Raw genomic sequence first — 21,222 nt, 5'->3', positions numbered from 1 at the left:
ATAAAAAATTGTAAAGTTTAATTCTCAACCAACCCAATGTTGAAGCATGAAATAGAAAAAAAATAAAAAAAATAAAAAGACAAAGGAATTCTTGTCAGCCCGAGTTAACATGTCAAACCTGCGACCTAGATCATTATATCAAGATAACCTTATAGAAAGCAAATAAAAAAAGTTATGAAACCTAATTTATAATCAATTCAATGTTAAAAAATAAAATTAAAAAAATATATATAAAAAATGATGAATAATTTGACATCTAAAAACAAATGAAAATTCACTTTGCACAAAAATCAAGGAGTTAAGAGAGAAAATAAAGAGATAAGAAGATTGGGCCACGTCACCAAGTGCACGTGTCGTCTTGAAAGGAAGATCATATCTAGACGAGTTAAACAATACCAAAAAAGGACATCTCTTGATGTCGATAGCCACCCAAGTGCAGCGACTCTACTCACGTGTTGGCGCGTGATACAGACATTTAATTAATTACAACATTGAACAGGAGCTGTAGTTAACTGGAAAACGCATATAGCATCCAGACTAACGAAAGAAAATGAATAAGAATTCCAAAAACAGTATAGGCACGGATAATAGGATCATAACATAACAGAAGGAAGGCACGCAAGTAATAGTAATACAAAGGATAGAGGCTATGAAATCCATATGGAGAGGTGATGCAGAACATCTACACTCATATTTCTTTCAGTAAATAATTAGCATTTAATTTCATATAATAATATCAAAGCTAATAAACTTATGGGTGACGGCTGGTCTATATATATATATAAAGATGGCACAATTCTGAGTGCAAGACATGTCAGTGTTCATGGAAAATAACCAAACATGAACTTAAGTGTCAGTGTTCATGTCATCACATAGGGCACACATGAATATTTGATTAATAAACATCTATTCAGACACTTTCTTGAATGAAATACAAAGATTGGACACCTACTTGAACAAAATTAAAAACCAAACACTCATTTGTGAAAATCAAATACGTTTAGGACTTGAAAGCCCTTTATCCCTGGCTTTGCGACTGCAGGCCTCATTGTCGTTGTGGCATCTTCGTCTTTGATGTTAAGATTCTCATGGGACGAGAAACACCTTCCATCCCTCGTTACGGGCAAGAGATGGGCGGAGGGACACCATTTAGGAAGCCCACATCGGATAGGCCATTCTCAATTGCTCTAACATACTTGTATTTTGCAACAGACACGGTTTTCTAGATATAAACCGATCCTTTTTTTATATATATAAAAAAAATCATCTATTTTAAAGATGTTTGATAGTACAATTCAACAGTGTTTCTTAAAAAATTTAAATTTTTTTGTTTTAAATATATACTAATTAAAAAAAATATTATTTTAAAAAACATCTTGCACTATCTCAATCACCTCACTTTTATCTTCTGAATTGAGCACAAGAAGCATCGTCCCTAAAGACACTGGCAAAGCAAACTGCAGCGTGAAAAAGAAGCCTGACCAGGACAATCAATACCAAGATACATCCCACAACACTAAAGATTTCAAGGGAAAAAAGGTTCACATCTATCAAGCATAACAGGTCTGGATTAAAGGCTAAGCATTCAAAACAAGAAAGAAATGAAATGATAAAATCCAAGGACATAATTTCATCTTTCAGAAAACAATTATAAGCTCTGCTCAGAAAAGGGATGGCATTTCTAAGCATTCCAAAACTAAAATGTCGTAATATAGAACTCGCTTAGTAGAGGCGGACTGGTGTGCCCATGGTACTCTTTAGGTGCAGGGACTTGACCTGATTTGCAACAACAGACATTAAATAAGTACAAAAACAGTAAACAGTGCCAGAAAGTTTCAACAAAGTTTAAAGAGATCAGAACTCACATTTTGCCAATTTTTCTTCAACAAAGAAACAAGGAAGTTCACGGACATTTGAACATTCTGGAAAATCTGCTTATCCTCCATGTCGCAGTTACCAACAGCAACCCCCATGCAAAGGACTTTCTTCAATTGGAACTTCACTGTTGCCTTGATCTCATTAACTTTAGACTCCAATGACTCTTGGTGATTCACGAGGGTGGGAAACTTTCCTGCATTCACATATAAATTGGCAGAAAGTATGAGAAACTACCATATCGAAAAGCCAGGTCAACCATTCTACATGAAGACAGTTTGTAAAGAAATACAGAGACATGGAGCTCTCATCATAAACTTGCCTGCCTTGTTGAGACCAGGGCCTAAAAGACGAGGAATCTGCTTGATGACAGACTCCGATGCCAAAAAGGCATGGTACTGCTTGGAAAGCTTTTTGACCAATTTCTTATTCTTGTTTAGCTTCTTCAATGCTTCAACGTCCATCCATTGCAAGCCTATAGATGTTGCCTGCCAAGAAGTTAATACTATTAAAAATCCCATAATAAGTGAAAATATTCAGGCTAATAAATCGCAGACAACCATACAGCTACAATCATCTGACAACCTCATCCCAAAAGGACAACAGCAATCCACTCTCTCTATAACTTGCAGCAATGCTATTTTCATAATATAGCAACTGCTTCCAAACCATTGCCAAAAAAGATTTGAAAACCGGCAAGATAAATATGCTACTTAAGTACATTTTATAGACACCAAACAGCAACATCACAAATTATTCAGAAACTTCTTTTAATCTATGTATATTGATGAATGGAATGAATAATTACCTCCTCCACATGTTGTGCATCTCCAAGCATGCAGACCTTCATTTTGGGACGGGGAATGTGAGGCAACTTAACAGAGCCACTGAACCTCTTGTCCTTCTGGGGGTCATAATTTTTCAATCCAATCTGTAGCTCAATGGTCTGAACAAACTTGCGAGGCTTCTCATTCACACCAGTTTTGATAGTAGTAACCGCTTCACGAATTGTATCCCCTGAAAGCTTACTGCAGTAGACAAAGCATAAAACATTCATATCATAATGTGTTCCACCAGTCACTCCTTAGCTCAACCTAGGATGTTTCAGAGTGCTTTAGGCTAATGGGTTTACTTCTTTACCTTAAAAATCACAAAATTCCTGACACTTGCTTAAGAATCATCTTAAGGTAAAAAAGAACACAACGAGTTCAAAAGCAACTTCACTAATTTAAATTCTCTTAATATCTGACATCACGAACTTGACTTCTATAGCTCCTAACTTGTTTAAACTAATAGTATTCATTGTAAATAACCAAAAATCCTCAACCAACTTCTACAGTAGCTTTGATGAATTTTTATTTTTTGTCTAGTTTAGACTTCATATCCAAGAAATCAGTCAAGTAAAAGCAATCAGGACCAAGCTAAATCAGAACATTATCAAAAATTCAATTTATTGTATAAATCCAAAGCAATTATCAAAAACAAACCAGACAAATTTCCCATTTTTTAACATGTAGATGAACAAACAAACCTTTCAAATTATACTAAAATGATTCAAAAACCAAGAACCCATAACCCAACATCACATTTCCTCGCAATCCATGAAAACAAAACAATGATAATGAACTAACTGCCGCAACATGAAAAAATCAAGAGCCCTTGCGGGGAAAAAAATTAAAAAGGAAAGAACTAGAGATCTTGAGCCATACCTCATGTTGGAAACCTCTTAAAGGAACTCTCTTCAGAGTTTTTCCCTGCAAATACAACAGCAAATACATTAAACCTCCACTGGTAGAAGTCAAATCTAAGATGTTGAAGCGAGAGAAAACCCACCAGAGAACAAAGATGAAGGAACCTGGCGATGAGAAGAAAGCGGCTATGGAGTGTGGATTTATATTTGTTGAGAGAGCATTGGAAGTAATAAAACCCTAGCTAGCTAGCTAAGTTATATGGGCTGGGTCTGACTGTTTAGAAAAGACATAGACTCGGCCCATACATTTAGGCCATTTGAGAGCAAGTTCCTTTTAATATCTTAATTTTATTATAAATGTATTAGATACCTTTCTTTTTTATTATTTTGTAATCTCTTGTAGTTTTGAAAATTAAAAATAAAATATTTAATTTGAATACTTTGAGTTTTATTTGTGCTGGAGTTGGAAATCACAATTCCATTCGAATTGGGTGTGCGATTTATTTAAATTAAATTGTATGTCAAAAATATCAATAGAATACTAATCAACTATGGGAAGTACTCCTATTCTCCCATAGTCAATCGTTAGTTGCTGCATGCCTGATTTCTAAATTCTATTTTAATTTTATTATAATATATATTTTTCTTTTCCTAGTCCACATTGTCTTATCAATTTTTTTTTATTAACGTGGATGTCCGGACCAACTTGTATATATCTCGACTAATTTCTACGAATCCTGAAATTAATAATAATGTAAGCCTTCAGTAGCTATTATATTAGCAATTATAAATTTCAAAGTTAAAATTACATGAGAAATAAATCTTTATAACTATCGTATTTTAAAGATGGTTAGCATGTCTTGGAGCAATTGAGAGGAGTTCAAGAATATGGTTAGTATATGGGACATGACATATACTAATGGTGAGAAAAGAGAATCTTGCAAAACCACAAAGCAATTGAGAGGAGTTCAAGAAGCACTTATGAGGCAAAAACACTCAAAGTGTTGCCTTTTTGTGGAGAAGATAATTACAACAACCTTTGAGTCATGTCGCATGAAGATCTCATCCCAGACTTTCTTTTTGAAAAATTAACTTAGTTTTTTTCAATTTTTAGTTCCCATTAATTGAACCCACCTCTCCTAAAATCATCCATCAAATTCCGACAATCAATTCAGAACTTGGAAGAGAGAAAGACAAGAGGAATTCTTTCTCTTTCTAGAATTCTTTTTGTTTGATATAGTTAAGCATGGAGGAACCTCTTCTAATCTAGCTCAATTCTAACCAATCCCCTCCACAATGTTCATAATTTAATCTATAATTTTTGGGTACTTTAAAAGATGTCAATGATTGTTTGAGAGGGTTGTAGAGAAGAAAATTAGGTAGATGAGAGAATAATAATGAAAGAGAAGGATAGAGAATTGATTTATTTAAACTTTTTCTAGATGTTGCTAGGAGAGTGCTAGAAAAAAATTAGGTGTCCAAAAAAAATATTAAAAATTCTTAATATTGACATCTCTATTATAAATAAAGATGTTTCTCGAGAATTCACAAATTCTCAAATCCTATAAAATTGCAACAATGTCATTTTCAAAATATAAAGATAAAAATTGCACAACAAAATTTCAAGAGTGTCAACTAATAAAGTGAATTCGTATGATGATTTATAATAATGATATTTTTTTAAAAAACAAGGTAATCCTTTTTAATTTAGTTTATATATATATATGAGAAGAAATAATATATTTGACTGTAGGCTGAGTGGCTTCTTTTGAAACGTGGTAGAGGAAGATAATTTTGTTTTTTAAAAAAAATCTCCACAATGTTATTTCAACATATTAAAGATAAAAATAAAAAGAATTGTAATAAATAATCAAAATATAAAGTAATAAATAGGTCAAGTGTAAAGAAAAAAATGAGCAAATGAAGATAAGAAAAAAAAACAAATGGTAATAAATAATCCAAGTATAAAGTGATAAATAGATCAAATTTAAAGAAACAAATAGAAAAAAAATCAAATGAATGAAAGAATGAAAATAAAAACAAAAAGAATAGTGATAAATAGGCCTGGTGGAAAGAAAAAAATTAATTTTTTTGTTTGCAAAAATAAAAGAGAGTTGCAAAAAATAAAAATAAAAACTATAAAATAATGAATGAAGATAAAAATAAAAAGAATTATCATAAATAAATAGGCAAAGTATAAAGAAAAAATTTAACAAAAAAAATTGAATAAAATTACAGATTTATCATTGCGCCAAAGTGACCACTACAGTGAAAAAAATCAGAGATTTGTCATTTCCACGGTTAATTGCTACAATGAAAGAGGGTTTTCTTTTAGGCCTTGTTTGTGTTGCCGGAAAGTGTTTTTTTAGATTATTTTTTTTTGACCTTTTCAGACACCCACAATTAACAAAATAAAAAAATAAAAAAATACAACAGAAAGCAGTTCCTTCACCCCATAAATATATGTATAACATAATTTCATTCAAAGGCCTTACAAAAGACTTTTTCATGGATCTTCTTGCGTCTTCATCAGCATCTTGGTAAATTTCTCGGAAAAATTTGTTCAAAGCTGCATATCCCCATCTAGCTTCTCCTCTTTCTCCTGAAATCCACAAAAGATATCTCATGCTTCAGTTATGGAATGAACACAGAACATGAGCACAGAATCAACAAATATTACCTCCTTCTTCACTTCAGCTTCAAGCTTCTCCCAATCAACTCCTTTTGGTTTTGATGAGGGATAGGTAGGCCTTTGAGCAATCTCTGCAACATTCATAATGAAAAGCAAGCCTGTCTTTTTCTATTTTCATGTTCAAAATAATAATAGAATTCCTGCATTACTTTTACCATTCAAATTTCTTATTCTTGGATTAAATAGCTAGGTTATAATTTCATCTTAACTTAAAGTGCTTGGTTATCTTGCATGAGTCAACATATCAGCCGCTTCATTGTCTTCTAGCGACACATACAATTGATTTCTATGATTGAAATCGTGGTTTCGTAGTATTATTTAGAGAGTGTTTGGAGGAGAGGTAGCTTGTATTTTTTTTTAGTAAAAAGCATGTTTTTATAGTTTTTGGAGATGCGATTAAGTGTGGTTTGTGCTTAAAATGTATTGTACCTTAGAAAAAAAACCATCACACCTTAAAGCCAAACACCCTCTTAATTTGTTTCGGTATTTTTTTTATATATATAAATGATGTGTGTATAGTAATTTAGCGTGATATAGCTCAAAATTACTTTTGTTAAAAACCAAATTTTTTGAAAACATTTAAAAACCCTCAAATTAAAGCTCAGGAAGAATCCATTGATGTTTGAAAAGCTGAGTTGATCAAATTGAAGCGAGGTACGGTCTAAGAAGAACCATGGCCTTGAGTAAGAAGATGATTCCTTTTCTACTCTAGACAGAGGTTGAAGATTTCAGATTTTCAACGCCAAAAATAATAATAAGATGCATATATCTCCGCTGGCATTGTGATGACGTCACATTCATGCGGATGACGAAATATTCTGTGGATTATTTTTTGAAAGTCAGTGAAGAGTAAACACGACTTCTCTCAGCCTTTCTCTCCGCTTTTTGGCTTGGTTATATTTCAAGTAAATATTTTTTTTTAATGTTTTTTTTTATTTAAAATATATTCAAATAATATTTTTTTATTTTTAAAATTTATTTTGATATTACTATATTAAAATGATTAAACACTAAAAAATTATTAATTTAAAATAAAAAAATTAATTTTTTTTAAAAATACTTTTAAAACGAAAAAATCAAACAAATTCTTCATTTTAATTTTAGATTTTCTATTATCTCATATTTGCTTCTTATTGAACACTCTCTCTGTGACTCTGGCTATTGTCACTGTTGCTCCTAACAACTACATTCTATGCATAAAAGATTAAGGGCGTTTGTTTAAAGTAATTTTTTTTTGGTGAAAATGAATTTTGAAAAAGTAAATTTCAGAAAAGTGAATTATTTTCTGATGTTTAGTAGTGTAATGAAAAATAAGTTGGAAAATACTTTCCAGTGTTTGGTTATGTCATGGAAAATGAATTGAAAAATAACTTATTAATGTTTTATTTTTTTCAAGTTTATTAAAATAATAAGGAACAAATCTTACAAATTAAAAAGTTGAATGAGAATGAAATTGAAAAAAAATAATATTTCATAAATTATTTCAAATAAAATAAATAATAATCAAAATAATAGAGATGAAATTTAAAAAATATAAAAAATAAAAGATGAAGAAATTAAAATAATAATAATTAACATTTCATAAATTATTTCAAATAAAATAAGTAACAATAAAAAAAATAAGGATCAAATTTGATAGATAAAAAATTTCAATAAAAAAATGATAACAGAAAAGTGAATAACAATTATAAAAATGAGGAACAAAGTTAATATAAAAATTAAATTTTAAGAGATGAAATTGAAAAATAAATATTCAAAACAAAATATATATAACAATTAAAAGTTTGAGGATCAAATTTGATATAATCAGCAAATAATAATTTGATCACATTTCTAAATTTTTTACAACTTTCGAAAAGTGTTTTCCGTTCAAATTTTTCAGGAAAACACTTTCCTGGAAACTAAATCAAATTTTCCTTTGACTGGAATGTATTTTTTATTGATCAACTTTTCTAATAGTAAACAAACACAAAAAAAAAAATTAAGAGAACAATTTCTCTAAAACTATTTTTTAGAAAAGAAACATGGCGTAACTCTAATTTGTAAACATATTTATATGCATCGATAAATTAAATATTAGCCCACGAGCTATAATCTAGTATATGTATGACGTCATTCAAGGCGATGTTAGTTACCCCAACTACCACCAAAAATGCAAAACCCACTGATTTGTGCTATAAACCAAACCGCTAAACAAAACAGAAGGAAGCTCCCACTGAAACCTCACACTCACACGTTATATATATACAATTCCCATTCTCCAGCTCTTTCCATCTCCATAAACAATGGCTTTCATGATCTCTAAAGCTCGGCAATCCATATCAGAAACCGAGAAATCGAACCAAAACCACCCCGAAGTTGAAGACAAACAAGCACTCACTTGTCCTGTCAGCAGCCAGCTCCATTTAAAACCATCTGTTCATTCCATGGACAAAGATGTTATCCTGAAACGTCTCCGCCACCATAAGAGGTCAAACAAGGTAAAAAACGCTATCCAAGCTCTGGCTACATTTACAGGCAGCTTAGACCAAGAAAACATGGTGTTAGCAGACCAACGAAAGTGGCTGGACCCTGATGATGCGTTCTCCTCATCTTGATATGGCAATATAATTGATGAAATTTGTTGCTTGGATTGTTGGGTGCATCACACTTCCTTCAAGCAGCAGAGAAGGGCAGGACTAAGAGAATGAATCTACTCTCACCTTAGTAAAAACCAGATTGTGACACTTCGTGATTGAAGCTTCAATATGACCAAGTTAAGATATTGTGACCATGTTTGTTATGGCTATATATATCTTTTACGAATTGATGTTCTTGTATTGCCATTGTTCAGCAATTGCAGTTTAATGGACTTACCTTCAAGAACATTTCTCTCTGAATTCAATATAAGCTCTCGAAGCTTCATCACCCCCAGGTCTCGAGTGAAAGGGTTTCCAAAAAACCTTTGAATGCCCATAATGCGTTTGGGTTTCTTTTCGTTTTCTTTTTAATCCAACTCTAAACTCCCAGTTCATATTGGCAAAATCAGCTCTGGTTGTCATGGTCTGGGATCATACAGCAGCTATGGTGTATGTGAAGACAAGTTTGTTCCCTAATCAAGGAAAAGAAAAAGGGTACAGAAAACCACATATTATATGCACCGAGTAGATTCTAAGAGATTGAATCCAGCAAGTCACCAAGATTAGAAAAATCCTCCGGAGGAAGGGCAGGAGAGGGCTTCTGAGAGATACAACTGATTTGTTTATATATGATTCAAAATCCAGAATGCAGTGGTCCCTTCTGAATGATTAACCTATATTTTCCACAACAATAAGACGCCAATATATTCTATCAACTTATGAAGTATCAATGAAGGGAAGGAGAGGAGGCATTGTAGGAATCCAATAGGTGCAGTGCCTTGAGATTCAAAACAGGCAAAGATTTTTAGCAGGACAGGTCCCCCAGCAAATTGCCGTTAACAATTTCTCTAACACAGATTAGATATTCATAATGATCAACAATCAATCCTCGGGAATCATAAAATACTTGAATGATACAATGCAAAATGTGTCAACGTTAACTGTATTCGACTCAATTTTGCATGCGTTTCAGTGGAGTTGAAAGTGATGTAAGAATTACTATGGTGCAGTAGCTTGAAAATACGCTTTGGGAAGTTGAGTAACTCGCCTCTTTTCGATATCAATGTCTTACACTAGCTTTGAATGGCTCAGTATTACATGGGCACATTAACAAGAAACTGACTCGCAAGCTTGTCATTTCTTACTGAACAAGCCAGAAGTAGATATGAGGCGAAGTGCTTGGTTGGGGTTGTTCAAAACCGAAGATGATCGTGAAAGCTGCATTTTCTTTTTCTTCAAGAACTCCAGTGAGTTTTGTATGCATTGAGGAGGTGCCATATCCTTCAAAATAACAGTTTCCTTCCTGCAAATTAAAATTCAATAACATTATTATTTTGTTTCAAAAACATCATTTCCAAGTTTAGCTTTCAATTATGCCTCACCCCAAGCTTCTACGCTTTTTCTTGTTTGGAAGCCGCTTCTCTTCAGCGTTCTCATCCTCAGAATCGGACAAAAAGACTTTTCTGCAGACAGCATAAGTTCTTTTGGTTAGAATCCTGTACGTGGAGATAGAAAACATCTGTTTCTGTCCTCATTCATGTGCTTGTGTGTGTGTGCGCGCTTGCGCTTGAGAGAGAGAGAGAGAGAGAGAGAGAGAAGGGTGAGGGAGAGAGGGGTATCATACTTCTCCCGAGCTGCAAGCAGTTGAACAATATCACTTGGAAGCATCCCTCCAGAGCCCAGAGACTCTTTCTCTGTTTCTGTTTCAGTTTCAGTTTTGGCTTCTACCACATCTCGTACACTTTCATTCACTTTAGGTGGCTGTGCTGTTTTCCTCTGTGCCAATCGTCTGCGCTTTTCTTTAGCCTCACGAACAAATCTATTCAAAGTTAAACAGGTTTGTAAAACAAACTGCTAACACCAAACTAAACAGAAATAAAAGAACAGTAGAATCAACTTTTGAATAAGTATATAACTATATCTAGATTTGGCTTTGAATGGAGCAAAACTATAAGGGAAAGGAAAAAGGTAAACCAAACCAACAATATTGAATCTAGGAGTAAAATAGTTTTTGCAGCCTTTGAAAAAAATAAAACAGCTAATATTCCATGCATGTTGCATTTCCTAGAACAGGAGAACATTCCGCTATTTTGTAAAAGACTACCAATTCTGCTGATTATTGATTTGCTACTGACCTAAATTTGTTCTTCTTCAGTAAATGAGTACAGATGCCTTCTGCTCATACATGCCCAGAAAATAAAAGTTTGCCCTTTTGTTCAGTATAACCCAGTTTATGAAATGGAGGCACATGTGATTTGTGCACTGTGATTTTTTGAACTCTAACCATCCCTAACCAGTGTTTTCTTAGGCTTCAAAACATTCCCACTTTGCCAAATTAAACTTTAGTGCCACCTCCCAGAAAAACTGACCCACACTGTCCATCTTGCCAAAGAGAATGCCTCTACTTTTCAAAGGTTAAACATCAACAAGGCCTCCTAGTCAAGCCCAAGGCTTGCATGACACTTAACAAGAGCTGAATGGGTAAGTCATTATAAATCCGTCAACTAGATACCAATATAGCTGATCCTTGTGGGATGCATAACAAGAATAGCAAAGTTGCAGCAGCAATCTTCACCATCCTCACATCAATAACTTAATCTAAAGCTCAGTGTTTCCTGGGAAATTCAAAATGGGCCACATCCCACATCAATAACAGTTCAGAATACTACCTATGCAAAGTTGCCATAGTCAGCTCCTAATTTATTAACCAAAAAGAGCTCTCTAACTAAACAAACACCATGCTCCACGAATTGCAATTAGGAATTAGAGGGTCATATAGAAACAAGGAGTATGACAAACATCACACAGAACAACCAGACATCCTAAGAACAGCAAGAAAGTATGGGCAGCCAAAAAAGAAAAACCCGAAGCAAACTGTAAACCTTTAATGGAGGAAGTCAATTCAGGAAGCAATTTGGCAAATCATAGGAGAAACAATTAAAAGACAAGCAATTCATGTTCTGCTAAGTAAATAGTATTTCATTAGTATCATTATTTTTCTCCCAAGGACTTCTACGTTTCACACCATCCAATGCTTCTCTCACGCCGGTTCTGAATACCACAACTTAAGAAGATGAGAGTAACTTTAAAACTTCAAGATTTGCTAATCAAATTCACAAAATTTCATCAATATATAATATTTTCTCCTAAAATGAGTCAACTTTCCAAATAAATGCCATAAATTAAAAACATCATTTACTTTAACTAGTGCAGTTTTCCTCAAGTAGTTATTCAAAATAAATAATTCAACCAGCGCAAAATTTCAAGTAAATGCCACCACCCCTTTTTATAGTTCCACCACATATAGCCACGACAAAAGAAAAAACAAAAGATCACAGCTTCAATTCAAAAACGCGTTATCAAAATAACTAGAAACACAATTTAGAGTCAAATCAAACTAAAATTAAAAAAAAAGGCAAAAAATAATAAGCTCAATCAAGAAAACAAATTTCTTTTGAGGGTCTTGTTTGCTAAAAATTGAGACTGCAGTACAGAGACCAACGAAAGTACCTTGCCTTACTTTCTTTCTGAACTCTTCTTATCTCTTCATCTTGTTGTATTCCCTGTAAACATAACAAAACATCAAAAAAAGAAAAAAAAAAGATTTTTGAATAAAACATAAAATTGAAAAATAAAAGGGATAAATTTTGGAACCTGCTCTGCAGTAAATTCCTCAGGCGCGTCCGATTCCGAATCTTCTCTGCCCGACATCTTGTATTACTTGTCTGGTTTTGAGGTTTCTCTCTAGTCTTAGGGTTTTAAGGTTTAAGGATGTAATATCATGCCATGCGCAACTTCCAGCTTGCTTTTGACGGGCTTCATCTTTTGGGCCTCATATTCTTATCTGCCTAAATGTATTTGGGCTTGTTCTTTTTTTTTTTTCTTTCTTTTTGGTTTTAGAAAGAGAAATGAATATATATATATATATATATATATAATATTAAAGCATTAATGAACGAATTTTTTTTACTAGTGATACTCATGGGGTGTTTGAAAATATAATAGTTGTTATTTTTTAAAATATTTTTCACTTTAAAATATATTAAAATAATATTTTTTTAATTTTTTAAAAATTATTTTTAAAATAATATTTTTTTATTTTTTAAGAATTATTTTTTTATTTTTTAAGAATTATTTTTTATACCATCGTATTAAAACAACTCAAAAATTAAAAAATAATTAATTTTGAATAACTTTTTATTTTTTTTTATAAAATATATGCAATTCAAAATGACCCCTCAACTTAATTATGCATATCAACTAAGGGTATGTTTGAGGGTGTTTAGAAGTATGATAATGATTGTTTTTTAAAGTGTTTTTTTGTCAAGAAATGCATTAAAATAATATTTGTTTTATTTTTTAAAAATTATTTTTAACATCAGCACATCAAAATGATCTGAAAACATAAAAAAAATTAAATTTAAACAAAAAAATTAAAATTTTATAAAACACAGTTTGTAACATGTTTCCAAACAATTACGAATTATTTCTAAATATGGACTATATAAGGGTGTGTGTAGTATAGAGGTATAAGTCGGTGGAACATTTTAGCAAATGATGATAACGTGAAACAACTAATTAATTAGTTCAACAAATGTAGAATTAAAAAATCACATGGTCATAGCCGACCATTTGGTCAAAACAATTTTTTTGTGTAGAAAAACACACCGGCATGGAGGGATTTTCCAATTTTCTTTTTCTCAAAGTAAGGTTTTGAGGACAATGGAGGAACGAAGGATGGGAGGAGCATGAGATAAAATAGAGAGATGGCGAAAATGGGGTAGATGCATTCTATCTCGACTAATTAATAATTAAGACCGTCTTAATTAATTGCAAAGGCAAATATCTCTGTCGGTAGGTATCATAATTGGTAATTACCACAATTCTTAATAGTGGGCTGTTTTGTTAAAACTATAATAATCTATCACAAAGATTAAAGGATTAAATTGAAAAGAAGAAAGAAGAAGCATTGTTGCAGTGAGAAGTGAGAAAAGTTGCAAGGAAAACACCAGATGTTTGAGGTGCTTTGTTAGTGTTAATGAGAACATCCCTCCATTGATAAGGTAAGTTTTTTAGTCATTGATTGCGTTGGAAATCAATTTTCCTTTTATATTCAGTGTTCAAACACATCTTCTACTCATATATACAGGTCGTTCCCTTGCAGGTATGAAATTAATTATTAATTGCAGAGGTGCAATTATTTCTCAAGTTCACAGCCCATTTTATGAGTGCTGGACCAGCTGACACTTATAGCATCAATCTACCCTGTCTGCAGACAGGTGACATTTAGTATGTTGGAACCTGGGATCAAACGGATTGGCAGCAGAGAAACAAGGCTATCAATTTTTATGCAATTTAAGGCCTAGATAACCTCAAATCAATAATAAAAAAAGAAAAGAAATCTCTATTGTTTTCGAATTGTTCATCAGGAGATGCATTAACTGATTGACCTAGCTCTTTACTTTAAAATCACATAACCAGAGGTCAAAAACATGTAGCATAGTTCATCTCGTGAGCTATATGGATCTTTTCATGACCACAGCAGAATATTACAGCATCTGACTTCTATTACTTAATCAATATTTGAAGATTTACCAGGCATCAAGTTGTTCGAGAAACACACATACACACGCACACATCAAAGTCAGCTAATTTGCATAGGTTAGACGATGTCGACATATAATGTGGTACATTATATGTAGCATGCGTGTTTGCCTCATGCTAGACAGGCAGATCCTACCATATCGTGGGTTGCAATGAACACCGTCTCAAATATGCTTCGGTTCATGCTATGGCTTCGTCCACCTACCAACCATATGTATCTCAGAAGAAGCTTTTCTTTGTTATCCATGCAAAATATATATATATATATATATATATATATATATATAGGTTGGATATCTACAGAAAATGCAGATGAAATCTTACTTTGGACAAAACAACTGCTGAATATCTCTTGGTTTAATTGTTTTGTTTATGGGTTTTGGTAGAGGGTTTCAAATATGCTTGTTTTTCCACTATTCGACTATTTTTTAAACTAATATTAGTGTCTTAATGTTTATAAAATTTTGATAATTAAAAAAAAAAAAGCAAAGTTTTTGCGTGATAGGAGAGGACGATTCCTATTTATTTCGAGGCAAATGCTAGTGTAAATAAAGCTTAAAACTAACACATGTATATTTTGTGGCCTTCTTGACCTTTCATTAATGGAAATTTCCTGCGTTATTAACACACATGATTCATTGACACTACAAATATGTTGAATGGTGTGGAAATTGGAAGAGAGAGAGAGGGAATCAAGAAAATATAGAGAGCATGCATTGAGTCAACGGGCAGTCTCCTTCACAGACAGAGTAAAAGATTGGTTCATGGAACATTAACGACGAAGTGAATATATGCAGGTGAATTTCCGACTACATGAACCACCTTCTGATCTTTCCTTTGATTTAGACCAAGCATAACCAAATATCCTAAATGAATAAATTAATAAATAATTAGTGTCAATATATTTTGATGAACACTTTAAGGCTAGATTAAACTCCCAAATGACCAATCCTAGTGAATCGCAGAGCTAGATATCCAATACAATTTATGGATTAATTCAAGTTCACAGGCAAAAAACTAAAAAAAAAAACAAGAAAACATAAGAAAAGGAAGAAGAGATTACTGTAGTTTGACATATCCTTTGTGGGTTTTTTAAACCTTAGTGATACAATTGATACAGACAACCTAATACTTCAATTTTAACAGCAATCTAGCTAGATCTTCCTTAATAAAAAACAAAAACATAGTTAGCCTACTCCATTAGTCCTAAACCAGAACCACTAACTAAATAAAACCTGGTGCAAATCATGCCCATCTTTCCCCTAGGGACAGGTTAACCTCCCGGTCATGCAGTTAGGTCAACTTCCATACATTTTGTCGTGCATCCACCATATATTTATAATCTATACTGGCCCCATTGATTAATATATATATAAATTCACACATGTTATGTTCAAGAATATCAACTATTATTATTATAAACATATTGGTCATGTAATACTGCAGTAATGTATACGGCATAGGGTGACCCCCGTCTTGCAAGTAAATTAATTTCTCATTGAAAAGTCATGGAAAGTTTAACCTAATTCTTGTAAGGTAGTAGCATTTCCCATCATTTTCTAGCACTTGCGCTGTCTGCATGTGGGTGGTGTTTGATTAGTATTTCGAGATGAAAAAAAGAGAAATATTAAATATATTTTTAGAATAATTTTTGAATTTTCTTTATCCTTTCTATTCCAACTATTTTCATTTATTTTATCTCAAGATCATAATCAGTCACAATCATGATAGACTGTACTCCAATAATCGCAACACCCAAGTCTTTTTTCTGCTATCAAATTCCACTGAGAAAGCGACACACACACTGACTAATTTGTGAGATATTTGATCACCTTAATTTATTGCCATTCGTTTGAGATATACAATTAATGGATAGGACCAGCAATCGGTTTTAATTGACTATATATGCGTGTGACATAATTTTGGGAGCAAACTTTGATCCTTCTTTCACGGTTTGAGTGCAAATTATATTATATACTAAAAATAAACTGGGATATACATGACTCACTTCCTCTAGTATTCATATATAAATAATGAAGGAGGTCCCTCACTCTCTCTTTTTTTTCCTTTTTTTTCCCTTTGCTTTTTTTTAAGGGTTATATTGATTTTATTTTTTCAATTTTATTCTTTAATACTTGGTTGATTTTGATTTTTTTATAATTTATTTTGATTTGTTTTTCATGAGGTTATTGCAATCTCATACAAACATCCCGATAGTTGATTTGTACTTGATTTTGTAAGTATTTATTTTTGTTATTGTATAATTAAGTAAAAATATTTTTTAAAAAAATTATTAAATCCAATGGAATCCGTGACCCAGGTTGTAGGTTTGATAACTTAATCTACGAAACTCGAGTGTATTCAATAAATCATTGCCACAATATTAAAAAAATATTGTCTTGAATTTTTTTTAAATCAAATTATGTTTTTTATAGGTTGTTATGGTTGTCTTTGAACATGTTAAGTTGACTAGATCACGTTAGAATAATATCCATACTATTTAATTTTAAACCTGGATTAAACAACAAGGTGGGTCGATAGGTTTTAAAATTGATCTGCTAGATCAAATTTAATAACAATACTAATTTCTGATAACCTAAGCATTTTTTTACATTCATTTTTTTTATTTAGACTGTAGCATAATACAACCCAATAAAATAGTTAAAGCTAAAAAGATATGGTTATTGTTACTACCATGTGGTTTTTTTACTTATCCTCTCTCATCATGGATTTCAATAGTGATATTTTAAAAAAATTCAATTTGATTCTTAAATTTTATTTTTGCACAATTGAGCCCAAATTGGATCCCAATTACATTTTTTTTTAGTGGGAGTGCGAGTTGAATTGAAAGAAAAGAGAGCTTAAGTGAAAAACACGAGGCGGTGACTCTGTAATTTGTTTGAAAAGTTTATTTTAATCCTTATTTTTTAAGTTATTATGTAACCAGTCCATGTAATTTTTAAATATTATATTTTGGTACTATAATTTATTTCCCTCTTTTTTAGTCCTTTTTCAATGGAGAAGAGAGAGGGGGTCGCCGAATTTCACCTTAGAGAGAGAAAGTTATCGTTAGTGATGATTATGACCACTAAAACGATCGATTTTTGTGTCGAATGGTTCCATATGATGAGGGAAATTAAGATTAATTGTTTGTTTACCTTGAAAACACCTAAACAAATAAAAATCTGAGCTCTGAAAGATTTTTATTTTTGGGTTGATTATGGCGTTTTAGGGTGGTTTTTTGAGGTCATTGATTGGTTAGACAAGGTTCCAAGGGTGTTTCCTACGTGTTTTTGGATAAAAAATGGGTTAAAAATATGTTTTTAAGTTGGAAAAACAAGGCTACTATTACAGTGGCCAGACTCTAAGCAATTATAGATATGCGGTCGTTTATTTTTTGGCAAAGAATGGTCCCCCCTCCATTAACTTCAGAAAAAAAAAATAAAGGTCTGCATGTGTGGCCTAGACTTGTAGTCCCGCGAGCGGGCCTTTTCTTTGTGGGTCAGGTACTAAGCCTGGCTAACTAGACCCATATCGCATGGCCTCATTCTTTTATTTTTTATTTTTTTTATAATTTGGTATTTTAAAAAAAATTACTAATTTTTTATATTTATTCTTAAATCTAATTTTTGCATTTATGTTTTTATTAATACATTTTCTATGTGATTGTTTTGGCTTATTTAGCCTTTTTAAAATAACAATTTTTTATTATTATATTGAGTATGTTTAATTTTTCTTATGAGACTAATGTGACTCATCTAATTTTTTTATTATATAGATTAAAATTATTTTAAAAAATAGAAGTATTTATTTTTTTATAATATTTTTAATATGAGAAGCCTTATATAGAATTGTTTTTCCTTTTATTTTATTCAATAAAGTTTATGTGTATGCCGATTTCTAGTTTCTATCTCTTACTTTTTCCAGTTTTTCTTTTAGTTATTGTTAATGATTTTTGTTTTTGTTTATTTATATAAATATTAATTATCAATTTATTTGAAATTATAAATTTATTTCTTTTAGTAATCATAAATTTTTTATTTATACTTGAAATTTTTTAGAAAATAGCTTGTTTATCTAGATTTTTTTTTTAAAAAAAATTATAACTCGCAATGATCGCGAGCTAAATAGCTAATATATATAACTAGATATATGAAACTGTTTCAACGACAGCTTGCCTTTCACTTTTCCTCTTGTTTTATTTACTTTTTAGCTGATTTTTTTTTAACTGTGTCCACTCGCAGATTAATAATTAGATGGTCTGCTTATACAAAATATAGTTTAGCAAATAAAGCTCGCGTTGTTTCTTCCATCAAATCTATGAACATAGTAACTAAACACTATCGGAAATAATAAAATTACATTAAAATTTTAAAAAAATATTAAATTGATTTTTTTTATTTTATCGGAAACCCTTGATAGTTTTCTTATATTATCTTTAACTCCTTAATTTAAAAAGAAATGATTTATATATTTTGACAAACTCTACTTACATTAAAAGGGACTTCTTGGTCAAAAAAATAGAAAACAAATTATATTTGTTTCTATATTTTAAATATTTGTCATATAAATTCTTTAAATTTGTATAAACTACAATGCTAATGTAATCACATTAAAATTTAACAGAGGCTTGAATGAAATTTTTATTCACATTTGCATATTATGTATTTGTGTTATATACAAATAGTTTTACTCAAATTTTATTTATATATAGTATTTTATGGTTTTTTTATTTTCTTAAAATTAATTTTAATACCTTTATATAAAAAAACTATATATATATATGCACACGCGTGCAATGCATGTATACTAGCAAAAATAAATATAGAAAGCAAGAAATTACCCAAACATGCGTGCTTTGAATATTATTATTCTTATTGACATTAACAAAAAAAAAAAAAAACTAAATATTTTAAGAAAATTATTGTTCACCAAGGTACAGAACAATATTCATTTAATAGTATAATCACAAAATTATTCTTGAAAAAAAAAACTTTGAACTAGGCATTGAAGATAAGGTTATTTTTTTACCATGACACAATTATTTTTTACAAATTTTATATGATTAGATTAGTCATTTTGTTTTCTTATTGCACAATAAGATTACCAATTTAACCCTATAATAAAAAAAATATAATGCCTATAACTTAAAGGTATTATAGTCTTTTCAACCTTTTCAAATTAGTGTAATTACTTTGATGTCTTTAAAGACAAAATTAATATAACTCTCTTATAAAGGTTTTTTTGTCATTTCACATTGTTTTTATTGTTAATTTGAAAGTTACTTAGGGGTATTATTGTAATTAATCATATCTTAAATATTATTAAAAAAAAATGTTGGCGCGTGCAACGCACAAACTAGTGAGTGAACAGCTCTCGTACTCTTCAAGTGACATGTGTAGAGTTGTTTGACCACCAAACCTCATCTTCTAGGCTGTCATTTGGAAGGTCTTGAAGCCTCCTATGCGATGGAGAGGTGTGTGCGCCAAATATGTCACTAGCTTGGCGTTAGCGACCATTTCTTTTTTTTTTTCTCTCTCTCCTCGAATCTCGCATGAACACCTTAAAGATTTCGGGTTAGCCCTTTCAATTTTATTCTCTTTCACATTTGGGATAATTTTTTAGATTATTATTATTTTTATTTTGAATAATTTATAAAATTAAAAATATTTTTCAATTGCACCCCTATTTATTTTTTTAATCTTTTAGATTTGGTCTTCATTCTTTTGATTTACTATTTTTTTTTGTTTGGGATAATGTTTTAGATTATTTTTTTTACAATTTCATCCTCCGTGAGTTTTTTTTCTTATCAAATTTGATTCTCATTCTTTTCATTGCTATCTTTTTTGCTTTGACAAGTTTTTAAATTAATATTTTTTTCCCGATTTTGCCTTCAAAATTTAATTGGTCCTGGATTTTACGGGTTGAAAATTTTAGAAATTAGATGAAGTTTAAGAGGTTTGCTTGTTTTTATTTTTATTTTTTAAGTTAGTGTTTTTTTTACTTTTTTTTGTTATTTTTTATAATGTTTTTCATTATATTTTTTTATATTATTAAAATTATCAATTAAATAAATAACTCGATTCTTATATTTTTTTCTTAATATTTTTCTTATATAAAAAAATTTTCTTTGTCGGCCCACAGGACACAAATCTAGTCTAACCTAAGTGCACACACAAACCGGTTACACACACACACACACACTTAACCGTGATATTGAAGGTCAGACAAAATGAGATTGAGGGACGGTATTAGTCAACGATTATAGCTGTATGAGTCTGTAATTATAAAATTATCCAAATGTCCTTAACTTCATTATTTTTTTTCATACCATACATTACATTACAGGCTGCTGCTTGAAAATGAAACTTCAAAACGCCGTGCTTCCACGCTTACGGATAAGAAGATTTGGAGTCCAAACTTTACTCGATTGACAACTCTACCCTTGCATGTATAAAATCTAGGATTCCCTCTATTCTTTAGGGTTCTTGTTGATATATTTTCAATTTTTTAAATACAAATATAAATAAAAAATTATTTTTAAAATTATTTTGGTTTTTTTTCTTTTGTAGAAAATGTCCTTAATAAAAAAAAATATGTATATTTGCATATGATATCATAAAATCCCTAACTTCTTAACCCAAAATATGTTTCTTATGAACTCAATTAACCAAAAATTTTCCATTTCCACAAAAACTTAATGAATTGTCTTGGGACAACATGGTCTTTTCACACGATCCACT

At 31.1% G+C, this 21,222-nt stretch overlaps 2 protein-coding genes across 4 annotated transcripts; both read right to left on the bottom strand.

The window, feature by feature from the left end:
• Positions 1 to 1,504: 1,504 nt before the first annotated feature.
• Positions 1,505 to 3,834, bottom strand: LOC7473122 (60S ribosomal protein L10a-2). Of its 3 annotated transcripts, none has more exons than XM_024604929.2 (6): positions 3,731 to 3,834; positions 3,585 to 3,629; positions 2,684 to 2,903; positions 2,198 to 2,363; positions 1,866 to 2,071; positions 1,505 to 1,776 (listed from the first exon to the last, which is right to left on the bottom strand). In XM_024604929.2, the coding sequence occupies exons 2-6, from the start codon at positions 3,587 to 3,589 to the stop codon at positions 1,723 to 1,725; spliced, it is 651 nt and encodes a 216-aa protein (XP_024460697.1). In that variant the 5' UTR covers positions 3,590 to 3,629; positions 3,731 to 3,834; the 3' UTR covers positions 1,505 to 1,722. The 3 variants fall into 3 exon arrangements, with proteins under 3 accessions (XP_024460697.1, XP_002310769.1, XP_024460696.1); XM_002310733.4 differs by having other exon boundaries at positions 3,709 to 3,832; XM_024604928.2 differs by lacking the exons at positions 3,585 to 3,629; positions 3,731 to 3,834 and having other exon boundaries at positions 2,684 to 2,947.
• Positions 3,835 to 9,627: 5,793 nt separating this feature from the next.
• Positions 9,628 to 12,685, bottom strand: LOC7473123 (uncharacterized). The gene is made up of 5 exons (XM_002310734.4): positions 12,530 to 12,685; positions 12,386 to 12,438; positions 10,500 to 10,694; positions 10,258 to 10,338; positions 9,628 to 10,178 (listed from the first exon to the last, which is right to left on the bottom strand). Exons 1-5 carry the CDS (start codon positions 12,584 to 12,586, stop codon positions 10,010 to 10,012), a joined length of 555 nt encoding a protein of 184 aa, XP_002310770.3. The 5' UTR covers positions 12,587 to 12,685; the 3' UTR covers positions 9,628 to 10,009.
• Between the last annotated feature and the right edge of the window lie 8,537 nt (positions 12,686 to 21,222).

This window comes from Populus trichocarpa, chromosome 7, assembly GCF_000002775.5.
Source record: "Populus trichocarpa isolate Nisqually-1 chromosome 7, P.trichocarpa_v4.1, whole genome shotgun sequence".
In the NCBI taxonomy this organism is placed as follows: domain Eukaryota; kingdom Viridiplantae; phylum Streptophyta; class Magnoliopsida; order Malpighiales; family Salicaceae; genus Populus; species Populus trichocarpa.
The sequence above is the reverse complement of the archived record's forward strand: the minus strand, read 5'-3'. Positions and strand labels throughout refer to the sequence as shown.

Coding starts and splice junctions, on each gene's coding strand:
- LOC7473123 (XM_002310734.4), bottom strand. CDS start 12,586: ATGTCGGGCAGAGAAGATTCGGAATCGGACGCGCCTGAGGAATTTACT. Junction 12,439..12,529: donor AGGAATTTACTGCAGAGCAG/GTTCCAAAATTT, acceptor TTATGTTTACAG/GGAATACAACAAGATGAAGA. Junction 10,179..10,257: donor AAAAAGCGTAGAAGCTTGGG/GTGAGGCATAAT, acceptor TTTAATTTGCAG/GAAGGAAACTGTTATTTTGA.
- LOC7473122 (XM_024604928.2), bottom strand. CDS start 2,932: ATGAATGTTTTATGCTTTGTCTACTGCAGTAAGCTTTCAGGGGATACA. Junction 2,072..2,197: donor CCCTGGTCTCAACAAGGCAG/GCAAGTTTATGA, acceptor ATGTGAATGCAG/GAAAGTTTCCCACCCTCGTG. Junction 1,777..1,865: donor TGAAGAAAAATTGGCAAAAT/GTGAGTTCTGAT, acceptor GTTGCAAATCAG/GTCAAGTCCCTGCACCTAAA.